Consider the following 17364-nt stretch of genomic DNA (forward strand, 5'->3'; position numbering starts at 1 on the left):
TCAGTAATAAAATCCATACCAATCAGAGACCAAGGCTGTTCGGGGACAGGCAGAGGATGAAGAAACCCAGCGGGCTTCTGGCGAGGAGTCTTATCCCGGGCACAGATAGTGCAGGCTCGCACAAAGTCCCCAACATCCGTCTCCAGAGTCGGCCACCAATAGAAGCGGGAGATGAGTTGCACAGATTTCTTGATGCCCGCATGACCTGCGAGATGGGAGGAGTGACCCCATTTGAGGATTCCGAGGCGTTGGCGTGGGGAAACAAAGGTCTTTCCTGGAGGAGTCTGTCTGATGGAGGCAGGAGAAGTGGAGATCAGGCAGTCGGGTGGAATGATGTGTTGCGGAGGGAGATCAACTTCTGAGGCATCCGAGGAACGAGAGAGAGCATCGGCTCTAATGTTCTTATCGGCAGGACGAAAGTGAATCTCAAAATTAAATCGGGCAAAGAACAGAGACCACCGGGCCTGGCGAGGATTCAGCCGTTGGGCCGACTGGAGGTAGGAGAGGTTCTTGTGGTCGGTGTAGATAATAACAGGAAATCTTGATCCCTCCAGCAGATGCCTCCATTCCTCAAGTGCTAATTTAATGGCTAGAAGCTCTCGATCCCCGATGGAGTAGTTCCTCTCCGCTGGAGAGAAGGTCCTAGAGAAAAAACCACAAGTGACAGCATGCCCGGAAGGATTTTTTTGTAGAAGAACAGCTCCAGCTCCTACTGAGGAGGCATCAACCTCCAATAGGAAGGGTTTGGAAGGGTCAGGTCTGGAGAGCACGGGAGCCGAAGAAAAGGCAGACTAGAGTTGTTTAAAGGAGTCTTCTGCTTGAGGAGGCCAGGACTTGGGATCAGCATTTTTCTTGGTTAAAGCCACGATAGGAGCCACAATGGTAGAAAAATGTGGAATAAATTGCCTGTAATAATTGGCGAACCCCAAAAAGCGTTGGATAGCACGGAGTCCGGAGGGGCGTGGCCAATTTAAGACGGCAGAGAGTTTGTCTGGATCCATCTGTAGTCCCTGGCCAGAGACCAAATATCCTAGAAAAGGAAGAGATTGGCATTCAAACAGACATTTCTCAATTTTGGCATAGAGTTGGTTGTCACGAAGTCTCTGAAGAACCATACGGACATGCCGGCGGTGTTCCTCTAGATTGGCAGAAAAAATTAGGATATCGTCCAGATATACCACAACACAGGAGTATAATAGATCACGAAAAATTTCATTGACAAAGTCTTGGAAGACGGCAGGGGCATTGCACAGTCCAAAGGGCATGACCAGATACTCAAAGTGTCCATCTCTGGTGTTAAATGCCGTTTTCCACTCGTCCCCCTCTCTGATGCGGATGAGGTTATAGGCGCCTCTTAAGTCCAATTTAGTGAAGATGTGGGCACCTTGGAGGCGATCAAAGAGTTCAGAGATGAGGGGTAAGGGGTAGCGGTTCTTAACCGTGATTTTATTAAGACCGCGGTAGTCAATGCAAGGACGTAGGGAGCCATCTTTTTTGGAGACAAAGAAAAATCCGGCTCCGGCAGGAGAGGAGGATTTACGGATAAAGCCCCTTTTTAGATTCTCCTGGACGTATTCGGACATGGCAAGAGTCTCTGGGGCAGAGAGAGGATAAATTCTGCCCCGGGGTGGAGTAGTACCCGGGAGGAGGTCGATAGGGCAATCATAAGGCCTGTGAGGAGGTAGAGTCTCAGCTTGTTTTTTGCAGAACACATCCGCGAAGTCCATATAGGCCTTGGGGAGACCGGTTACTGGAGGAACCACAGAGTTACGGCAAGGGTTACTGGGAACCGGTTTTAGACAGTTCTTAGAACAAGAGGACCCCCAACTCTTGATCTCCCCAGTGGACCAATCCAGGGTTGGGGAATGAAGTTGAAGCCAGGGAAGTCCAAGGAGAATCTCCGAGGTGCAATTGGGGAGGACCAAAAGTTCAATCCTCTCATGATGAGATCCGATGCTCATAAGAAGGGGCTCCGTGCGGAAACGTATGGTACAGTCCAATCTTTCATTATTTACACAATTGATGTAGAGGGGTCTGGCGAGACTGGTCACTGGGATGTTGAACCTGTTGACGAGAGAGGCCAAAATAAAATTTCCTGCAGAACCAGAGTCCAAGAAGGCCACTGTAGAGAAGGAGAAGGCAGAAGCAGACATCCGCACAGGCACAGTAAGACGTGGAGAAGCAGAGTAGACATCAAGGACTGTCTCACCTTTGTGCGGAGTCAGCGTACGTCTTTCCAGGCGGGGAGGACGGATAGGACAATCCCTCAGGAAGTGTTCGGTACTAGCACAGTACAGGCAGAGGTTCTCCATACGGCGTCGTGTCCTCTCTTGAGGTGTCAGGCGAGACCGGTCGACCTGCATAGCCTCCACGGCGGGAGGCACAGGAACAGATTGCAGGGGACCAGAGGAGAGAGGAGCCGAGGAGACGAAACGCCTCGTGCGAACAGAGTCCATATCTTGGCGGAGTTCCTGACGCCTTTCAGAAAAACGCATGTCAATGCGAGTGGCTAGGTGAATAAGTTCATGTAGATTAGCAGGAATTTCTCGTGCGGCCAGAACATCTTTAATGTTGCTGGATAGGCCTTTTTTGAAGGTCGCGCAGAGGGCCTCATTATTCCAGGACAATTCTGAAGCAAGTGTACGGAATTGTACGGCATACTCGCCAACGGAAGAATTACCCTGGACCAGGTTCAACAGGGCAGTCTCAGCAGAAGAGGCTCGGGCAGGTTCCTCAAAGACACTTCGGATTTCCGAGAAGAAGGAGTGTACTGAGGCAGTGACGGGGTCATTGCGGTCCCAGAGCGGTGTGGCCCATGACAGGGCTTTTCCGGACAGAAGACTGACTACGAAAGCCACCTTAGACCTTTCAGTGGGAAACAGGTCCGACATCATCTCCAGATGCAGGGAACATTGGGAAAGGAAGCCACGGCAAAACTTAGAGTCCCCATCAAACTTATCCGGCAAGGATAAGCGTATCCCAGGAGCGGCCACTCGCTGCGGAGGAGGTGCAGGAGCTGGCGGAGGAGATGACTGCTGAAGCTGTGGTAGCAACTGTTGTAGCATAACGGTCAGTTGAGACAGCTGTTGGCCTTGTTGCGCAATCTGTTGTGACTGCTGGGCGACCACCGTGGTGAGGTCAGCGACAACTGGCAGAGGAACTTCAGCGGGATCCATGGCCGGATCTACTGTCACGATGCCGGCTGGCAGGTAGTGGACCCTCTGTGCCAGAGAGGGATTGGCGTGGACCGTGCTAGTGGACCGGTTCTAAGCCACTACTGGTTTTCACCAGAGCCCGCCGCAAAGCGGGATGGTCTTGCTGCGGCGGTAGTGACCAGGTCGTATCCACTAGCAACGGCTCACCTCTCTGGCTGCTGAAGATAGGCGCGGTACAAGGGAGTAGGCAGAAGCAAGGTCGGACGTAGCAGAAGGTCGGGGCAGGCAGCAAGGATCGTAGTCAGGGGCAACGGCAGAAGGTCTGGAAACACTGGCAAGGGACACACAAGGAACGCTTTCACTGGCACTAAGGCAACAAGATCCGGCAAGGGAGTGCAAGGGAAGTGAGGTAATATAGGGAGTGCACAGGTGATAACTCTAATTGGAACCACTGCGCCAATCAGCGGCGCAGTGGCCCTTTAAATCGCAGAGACCCGGCGCGCGCGCGCCCTAGGGAGCGGGGCCGCGCGCGCCGGGACAGAACAGACGGGGAGCGAGTCAGGTAGGAGAGCCGGGGTGCGCATCGCGAGCGGGCGCTACCCGCATCGCGAATCGCATCCCGGCTAGCAGCAGGATCGCAGCGCCCCGGGTCAGAGGACGTGACCGGGGCGCTGCAGCGGAGGAGGTGAAGCGAGCGCTCCGGGGAGGAGCGGGAACCCGGAGCGCTCGGCGTAACAGTTGCTTTATAGCAGTGGTTTGTTTTTCCCTATATGATACTTTTATCAACTCTCATAACGTACTTTTTTAGTATGCTTGACCGTAAACTGTTATTTAAAAAAACCTTTGACATGTCAGGCAGATTGGTCACATTTGATCGGTCAGTAGCACTAGTCCTGAATCCTCCAACAATTGTTAGATTTAGCCTGGTGAAGCATGCAGTAGGGCACTTCACTCCCCAGCTTCACGCTCAGTCCGTCTTATCGCAGGTGACAGGCGCACTACAGTGCATTACGTGGCTGTATCTAAGAAAGGTGGGGGTCTCAGCACTAATACACTGACCGATCAAAACATGTGACATGTCTGCGTGGCATGTTTTTCATATTCATCCATAACAAATAAAACCATTTTTATTGCTTTCTACAAAGTCCATGTGATGGTCTTTTCTTCATGCACTGTATGCATGCTGCCTGATTTTGCTGAATCCTCGCCACTGGACAAAACTGTCTTATGCCCACTGAATATATATAAAAAAAATTAAAAAAAAGGATTACTTAATAATAGAGCAAAAATAGAACTCCCACTAATATCCATGTAGGTTAAATGGCAATTACTGTGACTGATTTAGTAACGGAATACCACTACACCCCTACGTGTGTTTGTGCAGACCACCAACTTATATTTGGGAGACCATAGTGGGGCCATAGGGGTAATGTTTCTCCTTAAGGAGAGCACTATAAAGATGTGTAGTGACCTATAGGCCCCTCATGCTCCACTGGGAATTCTAGCAAGATGGATATCCAAAGCAGCTCTTTGATGGGTAACTTCCCCTTCTGGTGAGTTTCTTTCTTGGCTTAGTCAAATTGTGTTCTAAGGATTCTTTAAGGAGATGGACGCTGACTTAAAGGGAAGATTATCTCCAAAAGGTGGCATGAGAGCACTGTTTTGCAAATTCTTCTTTTCATGTGACCAAACTGAAAGCATTGGTATGTTTAATGATCCTAGTAGGTTGTAAGGTTATTACTAAGATTTCACACCTGGGTTCACACATACAGTATGGTGGAGGCTCTGTTGGGTTCCCCGCTGCAGGTTCTGTAAAAAAAATATCAGTCAAAATAGATAGAACAGCATGATGCTATTTTATCCGGTTAAATGCCAGACACCAAATGGACCATATTAGAGTCATTGGGATCTGTCAAGCACTGTTAGTTTCCATCGTTTAACAGTTCCCCAAGAACCGTTTTTTGTTTTTTTTCTGTCATGCTCCAATGACAACTTACAGGGGTATTCTGGGCAAAAACATTTTATCCCCTATCCAAAGGATAGGGGATAAGATGTCTGATCACGGGGGCCCGTCGCTGGGACCCCCCGCGATCTCCCTGCAGCACCCGCATTCTCTGCGGGAGCTGCAACTCCAGTTTCGGAAACCTTCGGGACTGGGGAAGTGACATCACGCCCCCTCCCATAGACATGAATGGAGGGGGCGTGGCGTGACATCATGTTCCCAGTCCCGGAAACTCGGAGATTTCCGAAACTGGAGATGCATAGAATGTGGGTGCTCCAGGGTGATCGTGGGGGGGGTCCCAGCGGTGGGCCCCCGTGATCAGACATCTTATCCCCTATCCTTTGGATAGGGGATAAAATGTTTTTGCCCAGAATACCCCTTTAAAACAACAAGAAATATAACTGGTATGAATCCAACCAAAACAGATAATTATAGCTTCTACCCCTATTATGGTACATTACAAAACCAATCGACATAGAATTTATTATAATTTTTTTTAACCCTTGAACATTTAGTTCCAAATGCTGGTGTGGGCTTCGTGGGTCAACAAGCCCCCTCATGACATCACGCTCGGCCCCTCATGATGTCACGTCCCGCCCCCTCAATGTAAGTCTATGGGAGGGGACGTGACGGCCATCACACGCTCTCCCATAGACTTGCATTGAGGGGGTGGGGCGTGATGTCACGAGGGGCAGAGCGTGATGTCACGAGGGGGTGTGGCGACCCCCGAAGCCCACACTAGCGTTATGAATTAAATGTTCCGAATGCTGGGGAGTGTAGTACCCCTTTAAGGACGCAGCCTATTTTGCCCTAAGGACACAATTAGATTTTCATTTTCCCTCCCCGCCTTCCTTGTTTTTTTGCATGATGTATTGTGCTCTGTAATGACATCACTCATTTTACGGTAACTTAAAATGTCTGGCAAAGCCAATGAAATATTTGTGTGAGGTAATTGAAAATAAAAACACAATTTTGCAAGTTTTGAAGGGTTTTGTTTTCACGCTGGGCACTTTATGGTAAAATCACATGATTTCTTTATTCTGTGAGTCAATATGATTAAAATGATACCCATGTTTACATTCTTTCTCTATTATTGTACTATTTTTTAAAAAAACTCAAACTGATAAAAATTTTCCTAATTTGACCACCTGTAGTGTTTAGATTTTTCCATATATGGGGCTGTATGAGGGCTTTTTAGTTGCACCGCGATCTTTAGTTTTTTGGTACCAGGTATAGGTGATTTTTTTTTTATCACTTTTTATTATTTATTTTTTCCAAATGTGATGTGACCAAAAAGCAGGAATTTTTTATTTTCTTTATTTTTTTTACGTCTGTGCCATTCACCGTATGGGACCATTTACATTATATTTTTATTATCTATTTTTATAAACCAAATATGTTTATTAATTATTTTTTAACACTTTTTGGGGTAAAATATAAACTTTTTTATGACTTTTGAAACTATGCTATTTGATCTGCCATAAAAATTATTGACAGTAAAATCCATATTTCTTTATTATTCCTCATATAGATGTTTGAAAGATGACAAAGGAGATGTGGCTTTTGTGAAACACATCTTACCAGGTAACCAAACTCCTTTTTCAATAGAATCAAGTGGCCACATGCACGAAGATCGCAAGATGAGAAACAACAAGGGCTTACTTCAGGGAGATCGTGTCACTAATCTTCTAGATTTTTTTTGATTGGGTGACTAAAATAATAGATGGTGGAGGGGAAGAAAACATCGCTTATCTAGATTTTAGTAAGGCTTTGGACACTGTCCCACATAGAAGACTTATGCCCACTGAATATATATATATAAGACTCAATAAATTGCAGTCTTAACAATATAGTTTGGAAGAAAGAAGAGACAGATGGGATATGATAGAAACTTTTATATACCTAAAGGGAATCAACACGGTAAAGGAGAAGATTATATATTTAAAACAAGAAAACCTATCACAAAAGGACTTCGTTTTATATTAGAGGGGCAAAGGTTTAGGCACTAATATCAGGCAGTACTGTATTACTTTCCTGAGAGAGTAGTGGATGCATGGAATAGTTTTCCTGCAGAAGTGGTAGCTGCAAATACAGTGAAGGAGTTTAAAGGGGTACTCCCCCCGTAGACATCTTATCCCCTAACCAAAGAATAGGGGATAAGATGTCTAATCATGAGGGTCCCGCCGCTGGTGACCCCCACGATCATGACTGCAGCACCCCAGATATCCGGTGCACAAGCGAACTTCGCTCCTCGCCGGATGACTGGCGATGCAGGTCTGAGGCTCGTGATGTCACGGCCACGCCCCCTCAATGCAAGTCTATGGGAGGGGGCATGACATCTGTTGTACCCCCTCCCATAGACTTGCATTGAGGGGGCGTGGCCGTGACATCTCGAGCGGGGCGTGGCCATGAAGTCACGAGCCTCCGGCGCTGCACCCAATGCTCTAAACAAATGCTGGGTTCAGCAGGGAGATCTCGGGGGTCCCCAGCAATCAGACATCTTATCCCCTATCCTTTGGATAGGGAATTAGATGTCTAGGGGCAGAGTACCCCTTTAAGCATGCATGGGATAGGCATAAGGCTATCATTCATATAAGATAGGGCCAGGGACTATTTATTGTATTCAGATTATTGGGCAGACTAGATGAGCCAAATGGTTCTTATCTGCCGACACATTCTATGTTTCTATCAAAGTACCCGATCACAGTAGACCCCCCATTGAAGGCAAGTCATCACACCACAGCGCTCCCAGCTGGCATTCTAGACGTCCTTTTGATTAAGAATTATAAAAGTAGTAAAACTAAAAAGCAATGAATTTAAATGTTCTCCTGACATCTTATCATTGTCCTTCAGAGGAATTTCACAAGGGTTACGAGCTGCTGTGTCTGGACAATACAAGGAAACCAATCAGTGAATATGAGAAATGTCATTGGGGAAGAGTTCCATCTCATGCGGTGGTGTCTGTTCAAGATGAAGAAAAGATTAAATCTATCACTGAATTTCTTCTGCAGGCTAAGGTAATAGTAAACTTGTAGCCTATACATTTATTGTTATATGTCTCCTTTTTGCAGTGGTGAACATACAAAGCCTGTAAACAAAATCAGACTGAGGACTCCGGTGCTGCATAATCCCATACAGACATATTTAGGGTGGGTTCACACTACGTTTTCTCCCATACGGGAGCGCATACGGCAGGGGGGAGCTAAAACCTCACGCTCCCGTATGTCACCGTATGCGCTCCCGTATGTCATTCATTTCAATGAGCCGGCCGGAGTGAAACGTTCGGTCCGGTCGGCTCATTTTTGCGCCGTATGCGCTTTTACAACCGGACCTAAAACCGTGGTTGACCACAGTTTTAGGTCCGGTTGTAAAAGCGCATACGGCGCAAAAATGAGCCGACCGGACCGAACGTTTCACTCCGGCCGGCTCATTGAAATGAATGACATACGGGAGCGCATACGGTGACATACGGGAGCGCAAGGTTTTAGCTCCCCCCTGCCGTATGCGCTCCCGTATGGAAGAAAACTTAGTGTGAACCCACCCTTATTGAGCACATTGTGAACATTAGATGGACTTAAAACAGTACAACATTTAAAAAACAATACTTTAAAGAGGTACTTGCTGTTTTCATGATGTGGGGGTCAGCCACACCCCTCGTTACATCACGGCCCCCTCAATGCAAGACTATGGGAGGGGGCGTGATGGCCATCACGCCCCCTCCCATAGACTTGCATTGAGGGGGCGTGGCCGTGATGTCACAGGGGCGTGGCGTGGCATTTGGAGCATTTACTTCTGAATGCTGGCTAGTGGAGTACCCTTTTAAATGTGACCCCCCCCCCCTAAAACTTTGTCATCAAAATTATCTTATAAAGAAATATTTTTAGAGTCTTGGTACCTGTAAGGTGGTGCAGACATTCAGATTTCACAGCCAAGATAAGCCAAACGAATGTCAAGGTTGCATTGCATTTCTATGACATGCATGCGAGCTCCTACCTTATGTCTGGTTTTATACGTAGGGTATTTTTAGATATATAATATGGAACTACTACTCTATTTTAGAGTAACACACATTTTATTTTCTGTCACATTTAGAGCAAACCAGGCTGCAAATTGTTTGGTTCCCCTCATGGGAAAGATCTAATGTTCAAAGATTCTGCAAAGGACCTCATCCCGCTCCCAAATAAACTTGATGCCTTCTTGTACTTGGGAAAAGAATTCACTGATGACTTTAAAGCACAGGACACAGGTATGTATTAAAGGTATAAAGCAATTTTTACAAACTTTTTTCAGCTCAGACCTTGCGGTAAAGTTTTTACTGCAAGCCACACTGACTCCACCCAACCCCCACCCCAGCCCCATCCCATAGGTAGGACCCCCTGTAGGGAGTTTGGCCCTATAAACATGACCACCCAGTAGGTGGTTTGCCCAATTTGGATAGCTTTCCCCCTGTGTATAGGGCCCCCTGTAGTTAACTTTCCCCTTGTATATAGGCCAATTTGTAAGTATATTTCCCCCTGTATATAGGGCAGCCCTGTAGTTAGCTTGCCCACCTGTGAATAAGGCCCCTCTGTAGTGAGCTTGTCCACCTGTAAACAATGCCCCTCTGTAGTTAGCTTGCCTCCTGTAGGTAGCTTTTCCCCTGTAAATATGCCCCTCCACCTTTGCAGGTAGCTTTTCCCCAGTATATAGGGTCCCCCTGTAAGTAGTTCCCCCCCCCTGTATATTGGGCCCCTGTAGTTAGCATGCACCCTGTAGATAGCTTCCCCCTTGATTGAGAATTGAGAGTTTTTAATAGAAGTCATTTACAAATCTTTTTAACTTTCTGGAATCAGTTGATTTGAAAAAAAAAAATATGTTTTCCACTGGAGTACCCCTTTAAATGGCAGGAATTAGTTGAGATTTGACTGATTCAAATAATTCTACTTCACATCTGTGTGTCCTAGTTGTGGGCCGTGTTTCACAAGTTTTTATGAAGTTGTACATTTCTCTTCCTAGATATTGGAGAGTTGGAATTACTATCCGATGAAAAGATCCGATGGTGCACACAAGGCAAAGAGGAGAAGTCAAAATGTGACACCTGGACTATTGCAAGTAAAGGGGCCATCGAGTGTGTGGAGGCTTCCAGTGCAGAAGAATGTATTGTAAAGATTCTGGTTAGTGAGCTATTATTGCTTGGATTGACATAATTGACATAAATTTTGACCTAATCAAAAAAATTACATATTTTCTTAAGAATATTGAAAAGGATTTCCAAAGAAGCAAATTCTTGCACCTGTAGGTTAATGAGTCACATATATTTAGATTTAGCTTTAGCTTGTCTACCTTTGTCAGTTTTAGGTCCTTATTCCCTGCTAATTAATTTTAAACGGGTACGCCGCCCCAGACATCTTATCCCCTATCCAAAGGGCTAGTATGAGGAGGCATGACGGCTCGTATGTAGCTAGTATGTAGCCGTCACACCTTCTCCCATAGACATGAATGGATGGGGCGTGGCGGCTGTTGTCGCCAGTCATCCAGCATGGGTACTGCACCAGAGATCATGGGGGTCTCCAGTGGCGGGACCCCCGCGATCAAAAATCTTATCTGAAAGGAGTACAGCAGAGTACTAAGAACTGACTAAGAACTCCTAGCAAGTTCGAAACGTTCATTTTTAGCATACCCATGGGGTTTTTGTTGTTTTCTTTATGTTCCATGTTTTTAACTATGTGAAGTAAAAGTTAAGTTTTACATATTTTTTTGTGAGCTGGACCCTTCTCCTTCACTCCCTTTGATCTACAGCAGAGTACCCCTTTAATGCTTCCAGTCTTTCAGACCTTGTTGCTTTATGCACCTGTGTCTGTCTGAGCACTTTTCCTGAGTTTAACCATGGTTATCTGTCCTGTCTGTTATTGATATCTGGATTTTATCCTGCTTTGTTTAGTAACTTGTGGGGTTTTAGTATTCTTGCATTGCATATATTTAGTGTTCCTTGTTTAGACCTGTGTTCAGATTGTATTCTGTTTTGCCTGAGTTTTGTGAATCTATGTCCGTGTTCACATTATGCCTTTGTATCAGTCCTGTTTGACCCTGTTGGATCCTTGATCTCCTAGGATAGAATCCTGTTCTGAGCTTTGTGCTAATCCATCTATCTAGGAGTATGTTTGAGTTTATGCCCGTGTTTCATGTGTTTTTGGATTTTTTTTCCTCCTCGACTTGTATCCTGTTCACACTGTGGAGTGTGCCCGCCAGTTTGGAGCCCATTTGGAGTTATTATTTATGTCCCTCCATATTTGAAGTGGGGTGTAATTTTGTCTTATGTGAATAGTGCTCTTGTTATCCCAAGGTGTTTAGTTTGCTCTACCGTGCCTTGGATTGTCTGTTTGTTGCTTGGTAGCATTCCTGTTATGTTCCTGTCTTCTTCCCCGACACATACTTATTTGTCTGTTTTGTTTGTATTGACTCCAGGCACTTTAGCGCAGTATAGGGACTGTCATCGTGGTTGTCGATCCGTCTTTTAGGGCAATAGGAAGGGACAATGGCCTTTTGGAAGTTAGGGCTTATTAACTCCCTGCCGCCCCTTTTCATGACAGATTTATTTCTATTTTTAGTTTTTTGGCTGGGGAACAAACTTGGAGATAATTGTAATGTTATTGGTTGCAAACGGTTAAAGGAATGTGAGTATCAGGATTGGTTAATAGAAAATACCAGAAGAAAGGTGGAAGAAATAGATAGGAAAGAGTTTATCTGTAGTACAGCCTCTTTTTACCTCATATTGTGTGGAATTTAACAAAATGTTATAAATTTTTTTTTTTTTTTTTTTTTTATCTTTCACTATTAAATCAGAGTTAATGGGACATGCAGGGTTGTCCTGAAAAAAAGAGTAAAACACTAGGACAACATTTGTGTTCACATTTGTCCAGTTGCCATAAAAATAAGAATGCAAATAAAACATGGAAAAATATAGTAGGTTGTCATAAATGTGGAGACAAAAAGAGAGAGATTATCAAAACCTGTCCAGAGAAAAATATGCTGAGTTGCCCATAGCAACCAATCAGATCGCTTCTTTCATTTTTGAAAAGGCCTCTGAAAAATGAAAGAAGCGATCTGATTGGTTGCCATGGGCAACTCAGCAACTTTTCCTCTGGACAGGTTTTGATAAATCTCACCCATTATATCTGCATTGTGTACCCATATGACAACAGGTAATTTTTTTTTCATCCTCTCAGTAAAGGAGGCTCCAACAGGATTTCCCATTATATTAATTGTAAAACATTGTTTGTAATATACATCATTTTGTGCAAGATATGTAATATAAAGTATATAGCACTAGAGGTCCCTTGAAGGTTCTCATCAGGAGACTACATATCTGAACCCTAATGCTGTAAATGTGTCTCAAAGCATTTTCCCCCTGTCATCAGGGGGATGTTACGGCCTAGTGTATATGGACATTGACAACGTCTTTTCCTGAATAGAGGTGGAGACTGGAGAAGTTTTTTGCTAGCCAGAGAAACATACTGGCTCTTTAAACTAGTCACTAAATATCCAGTAGGATTGAACCAAAGATACAATGTACCAATATTAGCTTTGATTTATCTGGTTATAAAGTATTTGTGGCATTATCCATTATGATACAGTTATACTTTTTATACAATAGTGGTTTTTTTATATGTTTGTATGTTAGGTGTTTCCTCCTTCCAATAAAGTTAATGGATTATATTTGCTTGGAGGAGAAACTAACCATAGGAAGTGTATTTATTGTTTCCTGCAAAGAAATTGCAAATGTAGACATTTCAAATGCGTTTTAAATTTTTACAGGTTCTCTTTGAATTTTTAATTTTTTTATGCCATGAATAAAAGCATTTGGATCTTTTCCATTTGATATGCCATTTTTTTTCTATTTAGACAAAAACAACATTGTTTTAAAAGAATTTCAATAAATTTTTTTACAGTTTCTCAAATGTCTTAGGGATAGACAGATAAAGGGGTAGATGTTGTTGTTAAACTTTAATGGCACTATAATGAACACACTTCAGTCCTGCAATGGGTAGATGACCCCCAGCTTACTCCCACCAATAAAACAAAATTGTTTCGAATGCCGTTTTTATGAAGCATTGCAAATCATTTATTAACAACCTGGTGCTGTTCTTAGCCCATGCCAAAGCCATTAACAGGGCGCGCGCAATATGTGGGATAGGCCAAACACCAGGAGAGACCATCATTTTTAGATTGGTGGAGGCCCAACTCCTGCCATAGCAGGGCTTAGGAAAACATTAGTGGTGTTTGCATTGAAAGGGGTAAGGCTTAAATATGGCAAAAATGCACAAACAAATGCTACAAAAACTAAAATTGTGCAAACTAAGAATAGACAGTCTAAAGATGGACCAGATTTTTAAACACCCTGCACCACTTTTAGTTATGTGGTGCATTTATAGAATGTCTAGTCTAGGCTAAGAGTTAAAGGGGTACTCCGGTGCTTAGACATCTTATCCCCTATCCAAAGGATAAGATGCCTGATCGCGGGAGTCCCGCTGCTGGGGACCCCTGTGCTCTTGCACGCGGCACCCCGTTTGTAATCAGTCCCCGGAGCGTGTTCGCTCCGGGTCTGATTCCCGGCGACCACATGGCCGATGGCGTGTGACGTCACGCCTCCGCCCCCGTGTTACACATTTTATTTAATTGTTTCCCCCCCAAAATGTAATTTAATCTATTCTTTCCAGAAAGGTGAAGCTGATGCAGCCACATTTGATGGGGGATACTTGCATACAGCAGGGGCATGTGGACTTGTTCCAGCAATGACAGAGATCTATGACGGTAAGAAATGATGGCAAAACAAAACATTTCTTTATATAAACTGCTGCTATGGGACCCTTGGAAAAAGGAGTGCACGAGGGTGGGGGACGGGAGCATGTGTCCAAGTGGTGTAGAGGTTATCCCTTTCAAGACATAAGGATGTTTTTCTGCAGTTGGTAATGTGGCAAAGGCTGATGTTAGAGGGCAGCAATAACTTGACAGACACAATTCTTTAGACTGCAAATGTTGGAATACAATGCTTGGCTTGGCTCTCACTTAGAGGCTTTAACTTAAATAGCAGTAGCAGTAAACAACAGAAGTCTTGTGGTTTCTTGGCAGCAAAGTCTCCAACTACAGTCTTAGTCTCTCTCCCCTGAAGCACAATACCAACTTTAACCTTCAAGCCAAGGGTGTAATGTTTTACTCCCCTTCTAGGCCCAAGCACATGGGCCCACTTTATCCTGTCTCTTGCTTGCCACTGTAGGCCTTACTCCAGGCTCAATAATTCCCAACAGTACTCAATGTCACACTTGTTACAACCAAGGCTCATTGAAAAGTTTGCAAACTGGTACCATAAGGGAACTGTACGAAAACTGGTGTAAATGTAAAAAGTTAAAACATTTTATAGTGTTTACTAGTTTTTCTTTCATACTCAAACGCTTTAAACTCTTTTGTCTGAATATTGGTCAATTTTTGACCTGCCAGTAGACCGCAAAAAGTATTTTCATACCCACAAAGTGTTCTATCAGTGAATATAATATTTTCCTCAACACTAGTTAAAGGAAAATTGACCTCAGTGTCCCTCATACTAACCAAAAGCTGAGTACAAGGATCTTTACATTTTTTCTACCCTGTGCCATTCTCAAGATATCCCCAAAAACCCTTATTTGTACACTTGTTCCTTTGGTGCACTGGGGTGTTCGCAGCCCCTTGGTGCACTTGTACGTCTGCCTGCCTGGTCCCTGGACAGTATCCCCTTAGTAAATATTCATAACTCTGCTCTGAAGCTTGTGTGCTGAGATCCCACACATGTGCATCTTAGTATGTAGTGACTATAGAGGAGAATCATCAAGACCTTTGTCAAGGAAAAGTTGACCAGTTGCCCATAGCAACCAATCAGAAGGCTTCTTTTATTTTTCAGAGGCCATTTAAAAAAAAAAAATGAAAGAAGTGATCTGACTGGTTGCCATGGGCAACTGGACGACTTTTCCTTTTCACAAGTTTTGATGAATCTCCCCCTATGTGCTTTAAGGCAGAGTTATGAATATTTACTAAGGGGGTGTTATTCAGAGACCAGACAGGTAGCCACACCAGTGTACCAAGGGAATTTGGACACCTGAGTGCACCAAAGAAACAAATTTACATATGAGAATTAGCCTGTACCAGTAGATTAGTGTGGGTGACACTGTTGTCAGTTTCCCTTTAAGAAATGCATCCAAATGGAAATTAAAAAAACTGTGGCACTCACCAATAATGTGCAGAACGACTTTTTTTTATTTCAGGACAGACAAGTATAGACCCTGGTGCAGGCTTAAAGGGGTACTGCGGCGCTAAGACCCCTTATCCCCTATCCAAAGTATAGGGGATAAGATGCCTGATCGCGGGGGTCCCGCCGCTGGGGACCCCCGTGATCTTCCACGCCGCACCCCATTAGAATCAGCCCCTGGAGCGTGCTCGCTCCGGGTCTGATTACTAGCGATCACGGGGATGGAACATAGTGATGTCACGGCTCTGCCCCCTCAATGCAAGCCTATAGAGGGGGCGTGACAGCTCCAGGGGCTGATTCTAATGGGGTGCAGCGTGGAAGATCACGGGGGTCCCCAGCGGCAGGACCCCCGTGATCAGGCATCTTATCCCCTTTCCTTTGGATAGGGGATAAGATGTCTTAGCGCCGGAGTACCCCTTTAATGACTGTTGTTTAATCTGCGCAAATGCACTTCTCTAGACCACTTTCTTTTCATTTAGAAGCATTGCTACTGTATGTCTTAAAGGGTTTATCCAGGAAAAAAACTTTTTTTTATATATCAACTGGCTCCAGAAAGTTAAACAGATTTGTAAATTACTTCTATTAATTTTTTTAAATCCTTTCAGTACTTTTTAGCTGCTGAAGTTGAGTTGTTCTTTTCTGTCTAAGTGCTCTTTGATGACACGTGTCTCGGGAACTGTCCAAGCAGAAGCAAATCCCCATAGCAAACCTATTCTACTCTGTGCAGTTCCTGAGACAAGCAGAGATGGCAGCAGAGAGCACTATGGCCAGACAGAAAAGAACAAGTCAACTTCAGCAGCTGATAATTATTGGAAGGATTAAGATTTTTTAATAAAAGTAATTTACAAATCTGTTTAACTTTCTGGAGCCAGTTGATATATATATATATATATATATATATATATATATATATATTTATATATATATATATATATATATATATATATATATATATATATATATATAAGTTTTTTTCCTGGAATACCCCTTTAAAATTCTTCCAGTAAAGCATGTCGAGCAAGACCAGATGGCTATAATGATTGATGTTGAATCTTTTTTTTAATTATTTGTAATGTGGGTTCATGTCGCAGTCAAAAAGAGATTTCTGCTGCAATTTTGTGCAAATTTTTATCATGATGTGTAATGTTACAGAGCATATATCATATTATTTACTGATATCTTGGTTTCTATTGTAATTTCTTACAGCTAGTGAATGCAAAGGAACAGGAACAACAACAGGTATGGAAAAATATAAAAGATCATTTATATTTATCTAGAATTTATATATATTTTTTCCTAAAATATGATGTTTATAGTCTGTCAAGATGTGTTTTTTTTCTCAATATGCAATATGCTCCTTAGCTCCCTCTATTGGGGGCTGCTCTACATCTATACATGGAAGCTGAAGTGTTAAACTTAAAGGGGTACTCCCGTGGAAACCATTTTTTTTTTTTTTTAATCAACTGGCGCCAGAAAGTTAAACAGATTTGTAAATCACTTCTATTAAAAAAAATCTTAATCCTTCCTGTACTTTTTAGGGGCTATATACTAAAGTGAAATCCAAAAAAGAAATGCATTTTCTCTTATGTCACGAGCACAGTGCTGTCTGCTGACCTCTGCTGTCCATTTTAGGAACTGTCCAGAGCTGGAGAAAATCCCCAAAGCAAATATATGCTGCTCTGGACAGTTCCTACAATGGACAGCAGAGGTCAGCAGAGAGCACTGTGGTCATGACATCAGAGGAAATGCATTTATTTTTTGGATTTCTCTTTAGTATACAACCCCTAAAAAGTACTGGAAGGATTAAGAATTTTTAATAGAAGTGATTTACAAATCTGTTTAACTTTCTGGCACCAGTTGATTTAAAAAAAAAGTTTTCCATTGGAGTACCCCTTTAAAAAAGAGCCATGAGTAATATATATTAAGAAATTGTTCAGCAAAATATAAGTCTA

The 17364-nt window shown here is 43.6% G+C and overlaps 1 protein-coding gene across 1 annotated transcript in view; it reads left to right on the forward strand.

The window, feature by feature from the left end:
* Positions 1 to 17364, forward strand: part of LOC130361435 (serotransferrin-A-like) — a 46168-nt gene that overhangs the window by 11593 nt on the left and 17211 nt on the right. Inside the window, exons 6-11 of the mRNA XM_056564409.1 lie at positions 6689 to 6741; positions 8011 to 8174; positions 9250 to 9403; positions 10153 to 10310; positions 13854 to 13947; positions 16619 to 16651. Coding sequence (XP_056420384.1) covers positions 6689 to 6741; positions 8011 to 8174; positions 9250 to 9403; positions 10153 to 10310; positions 13854 to 13947; positions 16619 to 16651 — 656 coding nt within the window. The remainder of the gene's footprint in view (positions 1 to 6688; positions 6742 to 8010; positions 8175 to 9249; positions 9404 to 10152; positions 10311 to 13853; positions 13948 to 16618; positions 16652 to 17364) is intronic.

This window comes from Hyla sarda, chromosome 3 (assembly GCF_029499605.1).
Source record: "Hyla sarda isolate aHylSar1 chromosome 3, aHylSar1.hap1, whole genome shotgun sequence".
NCBI lineage: Eukaryota > Metazoa > Chordata > Amphibia > Anura > Hylidae > Hyla > Hyla sarda.